This window comes from Clinocottus analis, unplaced genomic scaffold (assembly GCF_023055335.1).
Source record: "Clinocottus analis isolate CAN_PGR_092001 unplaced genomic scaffold, fCliAna1.0.p SCAF_27, whole genome shotgun sequence".
In the NCBI taxonomy this organism is placed as follows: domain Eukaryota; kingdom Metazoa; phylum Chordata; class Actinopteri; order Perciformes; family Cottidae; genus Clinocottus; species Clinocottus analis.
In genome coordinates this window covers 650361-665161 of record NW_027176009.1, presented here as the reverse complement: position 1 = coordinate 665161, position 14801 = coordinate 650361, and the positions used below count along the sequence as shown (strand labels likewise).

Sequence of the window (14801 nt, the reverse complement as noted above, 5' to 3'; positions counted from 1 at the left end):
ATAGGGCCCCCTGCAGGCCTCACTATAGGGCCCCCTAGAGGCCTCGCTATAGGGCCCGCTGGAGGCCTCGCCATAGGGCCCCCTGCAGGCCTCACTATAGGGCCCCCTGGAGGCCTCGCTATAGGGCCCCCTAGAGGCCTCGCTATAGGGCCCGCTGGAGGCCTCGCCATAGGGCCCGCTGGAGGCCTCGCTATAGGGCCCGCTGGAGGCCTCGCTATAGGGCCCCCTAGAGGCCTCGCTATAGGGCCCGCTGGAGGCCTCGCCATAGGGCCCGCTGGAGGCCTCGCTATAGGGCCGCTGGGGGCCTCGCTATAGGGCCTGCTGGAGGCCTCACTATAGGGCCTGCTGGAGGTCTCACTATATGGCCCCGCTGGAGGCCTCACTATAGGGCCGCTGGAGGTCTCACTATATGGCCCCGCTGGAGGCCTCGCTATAGAGCTCGCTTGAGGCCTGCTGGAGGGCCTCTCTGGAGGGTCCTGCTTGAGGGCACCGCTGGAGGGCCCTGCTGGAGGGCCCTGCTGGAGTGTTGGAGTCCAAGCTGAGTTTCTGCTGAACCCTAAATAGTTTTGTCTGATGTGGTGGAAAATTTGACCCTGTGAGAGGCATTAAGTATCCCTAGAAAGAGCAAATGTTTGATTACACTGGTCATACAGGGCATCAGTATTAAATTGAGACATTTAAAAGCAGTTCAATTGTTCCTTGTAAGTTTGTAAATTAAGGCCCTCGGCTATAATTACTGTTGGCGTAACTCATTAGTTTTTACGCTTTAAGTCCTTTTACTCTACGTGTGTTTGCTTCGTAGGTCGATTACAATGCTGTACCTGCTCGGGGCCTCTTTGTTTCTTCCTGGCATGAAGCACAATGTAATTAAAGGGACACGTTGTCGATTGAAGTCAGCTCTGCATCGTCGCAGTGTGGCTGTCATGTGCTTCCTTCCCTTTGTGTTGCCTCCGCAGTGCAACAAAAGTTCCCCTTTAATTTCACAGCTTGTCTATACTTTTGTTAATCCAGTTTCTTTGTTACTTGAGGATATGTAGTTTTTGCAGTAAACTACCTTTTCTCTAACTATTGTTTACAGAAGCTGATCAATTGTTCTCTGATTTGTAATCACTACCATTGAATTTGGTTGTTCAATACTGTTTACACAGTTTTACAACTGCTTCCAATGCACACCTTAAAAGGCCGACTGATTAAAACCAAAGCGTAGAGCCACATGCACGAGTGAGGGCAGAAGAGTTGGCTCGAAAATGGTCAATTATCATTAGAGACCACATGACCTCAAAAATGATGAATAAATAAAGTTGCAACAACACAGTCTGCCGACATCCACACGGTCCTGATGAGAGGTGCAATCAGGCGCATTAGGTGAACCACCTGGGTGAGTTATGCCTCAGCTCCGCTTGAGACGTCTAATCAACCAAAAGAATCAAAATCATGTGGAGATACTTGTGATTTTCTTTTAATATGTATCGACTAAAATATTCAGGGAAGTGAAACAAAAACCCACATGGAACAAAGTCTGTACCACAATAACCAACAGGGAAAAAAAAAGCTAATCTGCCTTGTTGGCCAAATGTGTCTCTGAGCGCCACGGTGCTTAGAGTGCTAATACGGCAGGCAGATTTAGGATGAAATAGACACAAGTTTTTACGCTTAAGAGGACAGAGCTGCCATTAACAGGATGCAAAATGAGACTCTGGGTAACAAGCAATGCAAATGTTTCCTGTTCCTCTTTGGGTTCTGTTGTCCTCATTAGTGTGACGTGTTGGAGACCGTGTTTGCGTAAAACCGTTAAGAGAGGCCCCACAGACAAGACAACAGGACAGGGTCGTATCTTAGAAAACATGCACGTGTTGAAGAAAAAGAAAACGTCCTTTGATTTGAAATTAAAGAAGTGTGGCAGGAAACACGAGTGCTGACATCATACAACTCAGCATATGTTCTCTGTCTATGGGGATATATTTTGCTCTCACTTCAGTCTTTTATTTTTCACCCGATGTCTCGCTGTGCGTCTGTCTGCTTTGTTGGCTTCCTTGTTATGGGATGTGGTCAGCGTGTGAAGTGACAGCCGTTAAAGGTTGATTCAGATATCAGCCAGGAAGCCTGGGATCCATGTTAAAAGACGCCCTCCCTCCCATCCTTTTCAAAGAGGGCCCTCTTCATCTCCTCGTCCCTCCTGCTGAGCCCCCTCACTGGGCAGAGGGACGCTCTGGGGCCAACCCCTCTGTACCGGCTCTTTCGTCATCTTTCATCATGCGTTCTCTTCGTTCTTCTGCCTTTTTGTTTTGTTTTGAAGCATTTGTTCCCTTGCTTTCAACCAAGACACGAGTAAATAAACAATTAACAACGGATCTCATGCCTTTTTCTCATTTGGTGTGGTGACAAATTGCCATAATGATGCATTCCAAACATTTGCAACAGTTACAAGGGAAAGCTTTGTGTTGCTTTTGTACTGTTGCTCCTTCACTGCGGTGGAAGTGTGCGCCGCAACTGTGCTTTAAGGGACATGACGGCAGGGTAAACCTCCATTCAACGGCATTTCACTGTTTCAATGCGTAACATTGATACGCATTGAACTACGACGTCGGATCTCTTTGGGCCCCGTGAACACGTCATGTGTTGCATGACATTTTAGGTGATAATCGTGTTTGGACCGACTCATGTGTTCAGACGACATATGTTTCAAAAGTCGAATCATACTCAAATTGTTAGTACGCCACTGTACTAAACTCTCTCTCTCTCTCCCTTTCTCTCTCTCTCTCTCTCTCTCCCTCATTACCGCAGGTCCTTTTCAGTTTTGGCCGGCCTAACTTTGCCAGTCATGAAAGAAGTTGGAAGGGAATGACGGAGGAAGAGTTGTAAAGAGCCGCGTAGAAGAGAGAAGCGTAGGTGAGGAGGAAACGTAGTTAGAGAGGAGACAACCGTTGAGAAGGTGGGTAAGAGAACAAAGATGGAAGAAAAATGTATGCAAATAAGTGCACACACACACACACACACACACACACACACACACACACACACACACACACACGGGGTTATCTGCACAGGTTATTGTTACACTCTGCTTTGAGCCACATACAGCCTGGCTTCTCTGAAGGAAAGAAAGAAAGAGGGAGGGGCGGGTAGGAGAGGGGAGGAGAGGGAGAAGGAGGGGGAGAGGATGCTCACCTGGGGCATCTCTCATTGATTTGCGTCTCTTTTTGAGCATCTCTTTTATTTACACATAACTTTATTTATTCAGGCCCACGTCGGCGCTCAAGAGCAGTCTGCCAATTACCTATGCATTATTGACGAGGACGCCGTCGACCTCTTGTGGCTCCCGTCTCCACCTCTCCTCTTTCCTTCTTCCATTTCCCTCTCCTCCCTTTTAATCTTCTTTCCTTTTGTCACCCGCCGCTCTTTCCTCTTCTAATTACCGCATACCTCGTCACCTCCTCCATCCTTTATTTCCCTGCCCGTCTTCAGCTCTCCCTCCTTTTTCTTCATTCCGTACTTTAGTCCAAACAACGATGAATCACACCGCCATCTCACTTGATCTGGAGATGCATACACGCTCACATTACACATTTAGTTCTTCCCATTGTTCTCAATTGATACCGTGCTATTTTAAACACACAATATCACGATGGTCTCCTGTGTTTGAACCCTGTTAACCTTCAGTACTGGCACATACGGGGAGGTTCCTTTCCAGTGAGAGAGAGACTAAAACGCAACACACCTTGATGTGGAAAGCCCCCTGTGGAGATCTGACCACATGACTGAAGGCTCTGGATGCATTCTCCTCCTCCTCCTCTTCCTCCTCCTCCTCCTCCTCTTCTCCACTTCAAAAGGAAGTCGGCTTCATTAAAGAGCGGAGCGAGGAAACGTGAGGAAGCAGCACAAATAGATGAGTGTTTGTCTCCACATCTGGAGGCTGAGCTCGCACTTAGAAATGCGCGCATTCACCGAAAATTCTCCGCTTACTTCCAGACGTCCACACAGCGGGATACATACGCGAGTAAGCGCCGCACACGTGAACGAAAACACACACATAGAGACACACGAGCGCTCAAAGACGCTGAACCCGGTGTGCTGAGGTAAGGTCGAGGGGAAGTGAGGTAATTAGAGTCACGCATGCAGCTAGCAACACCGCTCAGCAAATAAACCGTGTGCACGCCAGCAATACTGTTGAGCCGGCATTTTTTTTTGTCGGCAAATTGGACCACTGAGAGCCCTGAGAAGAATGACACATTAAGCATCGACACAAGATTGAGCGCACTCTACCGCGGCCACACGGCCGCGTGTCTTGCCGGTCTTCAGCCGAAGAAACAGCGGGTTCGGACAAACACGTTTCCTGTGAGTTATACATTCATCATCTGCATTGTGGCTAAGTAATTATTCAGCTGTGTACATCAATCTGTTCCTCTGCTGATTAATTATTGTTTAAACAGCATGAATAATATGCTCGGATTCCAAATTCCTTAACAGCCGACGGACCAAAAAGGATCGGTGTGAGCTCATCAATGCTGCTTTCCACGCGGCCCGGAAACACTGGAGCACATGTGGACTTAGATGGAGAGATGAGCCACACAAGGACATTTTCTTCAGCGCTGCACTGAGCTAGTTCCATTATAGATTACTTTATTTTGACTGCTTCAAATCATTTTCAGGATTAGCTGCTTTGCATAAAACTCACCATCTTCTAAACTCCACCAGCTACGTAGAATCTGATTACACATGAATGCATCAGCAATAATAATCCAATTAAATATCGAGGCGGCACGGCACTACTCATCTCGCTCTTTACTGTTTTTTCAGCAGCATCTCAGTGGAGAAAACCGAGGCGAGACCCTTTGAAGAGATGGAGTTCAAACACTGCAGACCATTTGACAAAGTGCAGACGATCCTGTGTTTTGTTGCCGATTGTGATTCAACGAGAGGATGAGGAAGATGTTGCAGCGGTTAAACGCGGTTAGCTAAGTAACCCACCTCCTCTGAGGGAATACTGCAGCTAAAAAACATATGGACTAAAGGACAGGATACTCAAAAGGACTGGAGTCCAGATGGCAATCTATGTGGTCGGAAAAAAAGCAAACGTGAAACTTGCATTCTTTCTACTGACCCCTAGGGGGCGACTCCTCTGGTTGCAAAAAGAGTTCCGATTGTAAAAAGGTGAATAAGAAAATGACCATACTTCTCACTTGATTTATTACCTCACTAAACATTGTAAATATGAGTTTATCAATTTCACTTGGTCTAAAATCATTTGATGGGCTTTCTGTAGGAACAGGATTAACTTCGGGGCAGAACAAGGATCAAAATGGTTGCTGATTAACTTTCTGTGAATTGACTGATAGATTAATTGACAAATAGTTTCAGCTCCACACACACACAGACACACACGCAGACACACACACACACACACACACACACACACACACACACACACACACACACACACACACTCTCTCTGCCTGTTGAGAGGCTTCCGAGTAAAAAGCACTGGCGTTAATATCTTGCTCTACAAATCTCCAGGGGGAGCTCAGCATTAGCCTCCGCTGCTCTTTCCTGCCACCCCAACTTCACTAAAACCAAACCGCAAAACCGTCTATATTGATGATGAATCATCTCCGTCAGTTTGCGTGCAGATTCCTCAGCGTAATTGTTTACTGAGAGTCTTCGTCACGCATGAATCTCCTTCAAACAGGAGGCGGTCGAGCTGTTCTCAGTGAAGGAGGCTTGAGTCGGCGTCTCCCTCAGGTGTTTCCCACGGTGGATCTTTCCCTCATGGAACAGCTTTTGAATGATGAGGTGGAAACGATGAGGTGGACTTTCTTGACGACACAATAATAATTCAACTCGATGAAGCAGAATTGTTCTGTTTTTGTAATTAGACAGAGAACATATGGACCAATAACACGCATGGCACTGACATTTAAATTAAATGTATGACACGTTGTCTGGCGCTATTTGTTTCTTTGGTTTTAGAGGTCTGGTTCATATATTTCTGTCTCGATGGAGCCTTCACCCAAAATGAATTGTTGCCTAAAGGCATTTTGAGGACTGTTTAGGCTCAAGCTGTGCAGTGCATCTACACACACGCACACGCACACACACATGCGCCACACAGTCTCTGTCAAGAGGTGTTGTGATGGGGCGACTAGAATAGAAACAGGAACTACACAGCTGTTGGAAAGATTTCCCATGTGGTTCCTCGGCAGCTATGTAGAAAGTTAGAAAGTCACCTTGAGAGCAGACAGACAGACACAGACACTACCCAAAGACACACAAACTGCTCTCCGATGGCTTACTGTCATAATTAGCTCATTTGCATTAGTCATTTATTTCCACTGTAAAGCAGGAAGTAGCGTAAGATTCATACATGTGGTAATAATCGCCATCTTATGTACCTCAGTGTTTTCCTCCAGAAAGGCAATACGAGAGGAACAAACAGTGTTTTCCTCAAAATGTGCAGCTAACGCAAATGGATGGATTCATTATTTGTATGCATAAGAACATGACGACATGGCATCATCATCATCATCATCATCACTTTATGCCCATTGATTTGATATTGCAGCCTTTCTATTGGCTGCAGCCTGCTTTCATGTGCCAAGTTCATGGAGACGAAAAAGTGTTTTTTGTGATCATTGTAAATATTCCACTCAAGAAGATGAATGAATTGCAGAGATGACTTTTGAATTGCCTCTGGTGTTGAGTATAGATCACAGTGCGCTGGTAAAAAAAAAAGAAAAAAGGGTGACATTCTTCCCTTTTGGTGCAGGTCAATGAGGATTTGATGGATGTACTTTGGAATTCACATTTGCGATTTATTATTCATTTAATTCTGTATTCACTGGGATTCAGACCAAGAGCGGGTGTCCAACTAAATCACACACAGACACACTAATAGTTAATCAAAAGAGATGTGTATTGATTATACGGTTGGCCTTCACTACTGTTGTGGTTCATCCGATCCGGCTCAAAACAAACAAAACCAATGCAAAATGAGGTGCATTCAGTAGAAAGAAGATCTGCGGCACTGAATAACTGTGCCTCCGGCTTGGCAGCGGCTGAGGGAAGACACTGCTGTCAGCCGCGTTATCAGTTGCCGGCCCGACCGGCCGGCTAAGAGCAGTGAGGAGTCAGCAGGCAGCCGACGGCAATAAAAGGTCTTTTGAGAAAGTGTGAGTCCCCGCGACCACGGGACGTCCTTGAGCACGCAGCCAGAACAAGATTTGCTGCAGCAGATTAGATGTAGACCGGCACATAATTAGCCAGCAAAGTTTCTCCAAATAAAAGTTTGCTTCATGTTTGACGTGCACCAAACCGGTATGTCTTTGCGCGGGGAAGAGTACAACATAGCTGCAGGTTTTTGGAACATGTGGTGAAATGGAGGATGGAGACGTCAAAGATTTGGGACATCTGGATTTAGAGCCATTAATTAGGACTGACCTGGACAAGAGACGTCAGGTCACTGCGGCCCCACTGTGTCTGTGTCAGAAATGTGGCGTTGAAGGATTACAGCGTGCCGGAGACGGTATCAGGGCTTTGTCATTTGGAATATGGGACACTTTTTAATACTCTACACTACGGGTGTCAAACTCATTTCAGTGAAGGGGCCACATGCTGCCCTGTTTGATCTCAAGAGGGCCGGACCAGAAAAATCACAGCATAATAACGCATAATTAACGACAATGTTTCTCTATGTTTGAATCATTGATGAAGGTTTTTCGATGATGAACTCTATTTTAAGGTCTTTCAACAATTACCAAGAAACATAAAGACCAAAAATTCAGACATCATCCCTCTGTTTATCTGCCTGCGCTCTCTCTCCTCTGCAGATTCCCTCGCTTTGTGACACGTCTGTGACGCCACTTTCATGACGTGATCCATGTTTAACGACTTGCAACACAATAATATCAGCGCTCACATCAACTGTGACTGTGGATCAATGGTTTGCATGTCTGTCTTATAAGCCGAGGACCAGAGGTTTGAATCCCAGCTCTGCTAAGTTTAGTCTAAAAATATATACGTATATATTTTTTTTTTCTTCTGTTGGACTGGACACCCTGGCGAGCCAGATCCGGCCCGCGGGCCGTATGTTTGACACCCCTGCTCTAAACGGCGCGCTGGTGCTAAATTTATTCTCTTTTAGCTGTGTTCTTGGTGCCAATAGTTTCTCTAAACCTGTCTTCCAGTGTTCCTTATGTTCCCCAGAATTCCACTGGACAGCCTCCAGAGTCTAAAAGTGTAGTTAAAGTAAACGCATAATGTTGCCTGTCAGGAAAATACCAGACTTTAATCTGAAATCGGATTCCCCTCCCCCTCTCCATCACTGGCTCCCTCATCTCTTATCGACAGCTTCGACCTGCACGTGGCCTCCGAGAGAGAAAAACCTAACGTTTCTCCCTCCAGTTGAATTGATGGAAATGCAGATGAATGTGAATGGTGGGAGGATTGTAACAGGTGGGTGTAGGAGCAGGAACAGAAGAAACACAAGATAGGAAAGGACCCGAGTGAAGACCAGACGCAACAAAAAACTCAACACTTAGATCTGTTCAGATTTTTTTATTTTCATTTCACTTTTTTTCTTCTCCATAATAAAGCCCGGAGGACTCTTTAAAAATCCAGCTGAGCGCTCTGAAAGGCTTATTTATTGAAAAATAATCTTGTACTCTTTATTTTTGTCCTCTGTCCTCCTCCTCCTCTTTTCCTTCTTATGACAAGAGATGATTGCATTTGACCGATGCTGCCTCAGACTTTTGGTTCAGTCTGATAAATTACTCTGTCCATCATTGGGGACGAGAGTAAAAGCGGGGGAGATAACCTGGTTGTCCATCATCCTTTGTCCAAGTGCAGAGAGGAGATTGGATATTGACCCGAGGTTGCCTTCTCCAAGCCAACTTATTTGAAGACTCTGTCAGGGAATGGCAGTATTCCCAATACTCGGTTCCTCTGCAGTCACACAGCTCTTCAACTACACATTTTCCAATTTAAACACTTCTTTCTGGTGAGACGCATCTCCAGACGACGGCATGTTGTGTATCACATCACCAGTAAACCTCTTCTAAAAACACTTATCCTGTCGTTGAACGTTTGTTGGCATTGGTAACCCAGCCTCTTCCTCTGGTTGTAGTCACAGCTGCTATCATGGAGCCCTGTCTACAAAGTCTTACTGCTTCTTTTTTTTAAACTCCAGCAAGTTATCGTACACATCTTTTAACAACCCAAAGTCCTCGCTTACAACCTGGCAGCTATTCCAGCCTGCTTTTAGCTCTTCAAATCCACGCATGCCTGTTCCTCGTTATCCTACATTTACATTTTGTCGGGGCGGGGTAGAGCTGCCTCTCTGCATCGCCATCATTTCTCACAGCTCTACACCCGTTTCAGCCCACGGGTGCCTTCCAGGTGTCGCCTCCCCCTCAAACCCTCCCGCCAATCGGTATCTAAATTCTTTTGCGTCTGTCCTTCACCAGTCCCGTCATTATAGACAGTCTCTGCACAGCGCCACCTGGCCACGTCGGAAGTCCCTGCACGGGCAAAGGCGTCTGTATTTGGGGGAGTATCCGGCACAGCTGAAGAGGAGGGGTTCCCGCTGGAGGCCGCACTCCCGCCGCACCACCGAGAAGGCCGGCAGGATGTGGTTGATCTCGGAGTCGACCACCTCGCACTGCACCTCCAACCTGGGGGGTGAAACACAGGAGCAGAGGTCTGAGACACCCGGAAATAACGCTTCACCGGATTTATTGACAGAAGAAGTGTTCTGCCTTGTTCTTGAAATGATGAACTTGGAAGTAATAAAAGTATTTTTTTATTTGAGGCGGAGAAAGTGGAATTGGCGTAACCTCAAAATACACAGAAGCAGAGACAGGAAACACAGACATTTCATCACCTTCATCCCACTTCAGATGGCGTTTTTAAAAAGAGAGCGACGAAATTTAGTGCAAAAGTGACAAGGAAGTTGGATAAAACTGCGAGACAGGTATGATGTGTCAGAGTGAGGAAGAGAAGTTCTGTCAGAGAACAGACTTTGAGGAGGAGTAACAGAAGAGAAACAAAAGGAAAGCAGCACTATAAACTGAGCCCGAGAAGTAAACACCAAAGACTCTTTGAGAATGAAAAGAGCAAAGAAAAAGAGCCGCTGCTGAAAGCTGTCGATGGAGGGATGTTTTTGGGAGGAGAGACTCAAACACCAGCAGGCTTTCAGTCTCAAAGCTGAAACTTAGGTTTCTGTTTCAGCTGCCCGGGGCTGGTAGAGTAAACTAAATAAATACCAGGTGAGATTCGGCCTCACCTGTTCTCAACAAATAGAAGTAAAGTTATCCATCCGGGCAGTGCAGAAACAGGATGAATTGCAACGACCGGCAGCCTTTTGTTTTGCTTTAAGAGGATTTTGACGAGAAAATAGCAGTAATTGCTTGTCGGTTTCCAATTCCTCTTTACATTTAACATCAACAAGACTGACAGTGTTTTGACGACAGGAGATTTTCGGAATACACCTGACACTGGAGTGCGAAGACGGCAACTCCAAAAGTGTGTATGTAGTCACCTTTCGGGCCATGTGGGGGTCGCGTAGCGCAGATGAACTTCAGGCGGACTTACCCGCGCAGGGCCTCCTTGTTGTTGATGAAGCGGAAGTGAGCGGGCTCACAGATGAACCCGTCCGAATGGCACGCCTCCACACAGGACTGGCCCTCCTGAGACACGAGCAGCCTGAGGGAGTTCAGAGGAGGCCAGGCGGCGGGCGCCGTCACATTGGACGCCCAGCCAAGGGCCGTGGAATTGGGCAGCGGCACAAACAGAGGTCCTCGAACCCTGGTGCCACCAGCGGACCCCTGTCTGGAGAGGTTGGTTGGGATGAAGGGAGGCTCGAGGGCACAGAAGTCCTGGAGGGGAAAGATAGAGTCACCTTCATTTGTGCAATTATAGTTGTGGCAGAGTCGGATGAACATCAACAAGAGTGAGACTTTTATTTAGTTCATAGGCCTCATAGGCATTCCTCTTCTCCTTATTGGCATGATGCAAGTGACGGCAGACACAATCCAGTAATTATGTTGTTGCAAAGCTGCTTTCCAAAGTTTATATGAAGCTAATAAACAGGCTTTAGACCTCTGAGTCAAATCAAGTAGGATATTCTCTTTTCTTACTGCTAATTTTTGGATCTGTTTTTCTTACCTTTCTACTGTTTATTTATATTACTTGAGGAAGTACTGAAATTTGGTACTTAAGTAAAAGTACAAGTACCCAGGAAAATAAAGTAAAAGTAAAAGTACTACATCAACAATCCTACTTAAGTAAAAGTAAAAAGTGCTTCCTTTAAATTTACTCTAAGCATTAAAAGTAAAAGTCTCTCAATGTTCAGGGCTGTACCATTTTCATAAAGAATGCAGATATAGCTACTGGTAATACTTATGCCTCTACAGAAGTCACTACTAGTATTAATTATAAGCAACAACATTTGTTTTTTGGAAAGGTTGTGTACTTATTGTGCTTACCCTCTGTAATACTTTTCACACTCTATCTTACAATTCTGCGAATGACAAGTTATCAACCACAGATTATCTGCAAAGCTAGCAACTCTTTTTTTTAAGTAGACAGGCAAGGCATTAAAGCCTCCACGAGTCATTCTTGGGTCTTTGAAATCGAACATGTTTTTTAAATATGGCCAAGGATGGCTCACAGATGAGGCTGACTCTGGATCCATGTTGAAAAGTTCTTTGGTAGTCAGGCTGTCGTCTGTCGAATGTTTAAGCAAAACAGGCGAGGCTACCGAGGCTACCGCTACAGTGCTGCTGCCAAATGCACACTCTGCTGTCATTGGAGCTGATAGAGCCACCGGATTGGTTTAAACTTCCAAAACAGCAACGCAATCCATACTTTTGTGTAGGCAAAAGTTTGGCGAAACTGTGTTCATAAAATGTAATGAATAACGACGCATATTGTAGAAATGCAGTGGAGTAAAAGTATCGATAAGAGCTGCAAAATGTAACGGAGTTAGATTAAAAAGTATGTACTTAAGTACAGTAACAAAGTAAAAATACTTGTTACATTCCACCACTGTCTTTAAGATATAAACCTCCCCCTAACCCTTAATCCTATGTATTGTTTGAGTTGTGTTTAGAAGTGGTACATGGGGAATATATATCATTGTAGCCCTGATTTATATGTTTAATTTGATACCTAACATGTTTTTTAAATTTTTATTTATACCATTTTTTTTTCTTGATTTGTACCTTGAGATCTGATATAAAAGGGTCCCCATCTTAGACTTGACAAAAATGTGAATCTATCCTTTGACAGTGAAGGTTTTTGGCCGGTGATTTACAGCTTCTGGCCGTCTAGAATACTACCAGTATCCACTATCTTATGCTGTAGGAGGCTGTAGGCTTATCGCAGGCTGTTTCCTAATATTTAGGTAATAACATTGAATGAACATAACAAGTGATGTCATGCAATGTGTCCTGGCCCACACCGAATGATCAAAGAAGCAGTTTCTCCAAGACAACTTTTCATATGGTTGTTCACTGCTGGCTTGGCGCTCTAAGCTAAACATAAATCAGGATACTCAGAGAACAGCAACGCTTTCTCTTTTCTTTGTTTGCTTTCTGTGGTTGCGAAAAATCCCACAACACGCTGTGCTGGGAATTTAATCAATCAACTGATATGGCAGCGAGTGTGACTTCACAAGAGAACCGACTGACCTTTCGCTCTGTGCCGCTGCCACTTAAACGTCGGTGGCACAGCTGACACTGTGTTTCCTTCGGAAACAATAACGGGTGCTGAAGCTACTGGAAAACCATTACAAGGAAACGACCCAAAGAGTGCTACAGTACTGCCTTACACACGAGTGAAGAGGAAATAAACATCAAAACATGTGAAAACATCTAAGAAAGTATGAAGCTAACTAGCCTGAGCTGCTACAGCATGAGTGTACGGTTGTTACTAATGCATATTTGCATTAGCAAAAAGGTTGACCAACTCGGAGCAGTGATCTTCATGGTCAATCTTGATTAATCAGTTTCTCCCGTTCCTCCAGTAACAGCATAAATGCTGCAGTAGCGGTTTCTGTCTCCAAACCAGCTGCCAGTCAAGAGCAGACAAAGGTTGTTGAGAGACACCTCTGCACTTGTCTGACATCTAGGCCGGGAGTATTAAAAAAAAAAGAAAAGGTTCTTTCATCACAGTCCTCCATCATCCTCATGCCCACACTTCTGCTCCTTCTCCTTACTCATTCCTCCTCATTAGTGTCAGAAGACCTTCTGCTTTAGAGCTGCAGGGCAGATATGTGGTTTTTAATGAGAGTTAGCATGTAGATTAATCACAGGTCTACATACGTGGAGTACAGAGATAATGACGCACAATCACACACACACACACAAACACACACACACACACACACACAGACATATACACTATGTCCTGGGTGTTGAATGCACACATTGATGAAATATTGAGCAGAGTGGGGAGTTTGAGAGCTGGGGAAAAGAGTCTGTATGAGAGAGAGAGAGAGAGAGAACGAGCGTGTAAAAAGGGACTCTTGGTGTGTGCGGTGTGTGTGTGTGTGTGTGTGTGTGTGTTTTCCAGGGCTCTGTGTACATTTGCCTCGACGTAGACCTCACCTGATTCTGTATGTAGGCGTGCACTCTCTCCAGCATCCCCTCACAGGTGTACTCATAAGGCAGATATGGCTCAACCTGAAAATGATAAAGAAACACACCCCATTAATATTCATGTGTTGCACACAGCAAAGTGTACTTTTGTTGTTGCGTCAATTCATTGTTCACACTTATTGCAATACGTTGTCTCTCCTCCTTGTTCGTTTCAGCAAGTGAATGTTTCTATTGTCAGATTTCTGCGAGGCCTGCTCAGAAACTCATTAGGCCTCATTTGCAGAGTTCATCCCCTGCTGTGATGTGCGGGCTGTATAAATACAATAATACTTTTGATTATCCTAATTAGTGACGAGCTGTAAATAAAATATATATTCATATTATTATTGTGTTTTCCACTAATACCAGTTCACGCTAACACAAACCGACACGAATGCTGGACAATTATAACGTGATGCTGGGATTATTACAAATGGAATTAGCTGATGTAATGAAAGAGCTTTATATTGTTGATATCCTAATTAGAAATCAGCAGAGTCCATGAAATGTCAATCAAAGCTCCATGATTGACTGAAAGGAAGTGTAATAAACACAGAGACTTTTCTCAACGCTACCATTGGAGATGGAGTCTGTATGCCTCCATAAATGATACACGACTCACCAAATTGCATTTCCAATCTGAAATCTAAGCAGTCATGATGTTCAATCATGTGTGAAATCAGACTTGGCCCATTTCAAGTGAAAACCACAGAGAAGCAAGTACGCAGGGATGATGCAATTTAAAGAAGTTACGCACACTGCAAATCTGATCAAAGCCTCGTATTAATTGACTTTGTATGCTGGAGCAGAAAGTAAACATGTGCACAGGAGGGACAGAAACGCCAACAGTCTTCTGGAACAGACTTCCTTCTTTTCTTTGTGTGACAATTTACTTAACCAGGCCAGGTGACTCGAAGGTCATTTATACTCTGGTTTTACGCAGAGACGCACAAACGCCCCTTGCGTGTCTTGCGTGCTCGCGTCTCTGCATAAAAACCCGTCAGCCATCTTGCGTGCGTCGCTCAAAATGTCTGACAATCCGACAAAGCTACGCGAGCCGTTCGCAGCCCGCAAGACTGTGATTGGTCCGCTAACCACATCCTTTCTGAGTCTCGCATTGCCGGTTTCATAGCATAATACCGCTATTTTTAAAAGCCATAGCAGAAACAT

At 45.1% G+C, this 14801-nt stretch overlaps 1 protein-coding gene across 1 annotated transcript in view; it reads right to left on the bottom strand.

Moving 5' to 3' along the window:
* Positions 1 to 8535: 8535 nt before the first annotated feature.
* The window catches only part of LOC137795180 (alpha-1,6-mannosylglycoprotein 6-beta-N-acetylglucosaminyltransferase B-like), a 107609-nt gene continuing 101343 nt past the window's right edge, over positions 8536 to 14801 (bottom strand). The window contains exons 16-18 of the mRNA XM_068592515.1: positions 13602 to 13676; positions 10585 to 10868; positions 8536 to 9665 (exon numbers count right to left, since the gene is read on the bottom strand). Coding sequence (XP_068448616.1) covers positions 9467 to 9665; positions 10585 to 10868; positions 13602 to 13676 — 558 coding nt within the window. The 3' untranslated portion in view covers positions 8536 to 9466. The remainder of the gene's footprint in view (positions 9666 to 10584; positions 10869 to 13601; positions 13677 to 14801) is intronic.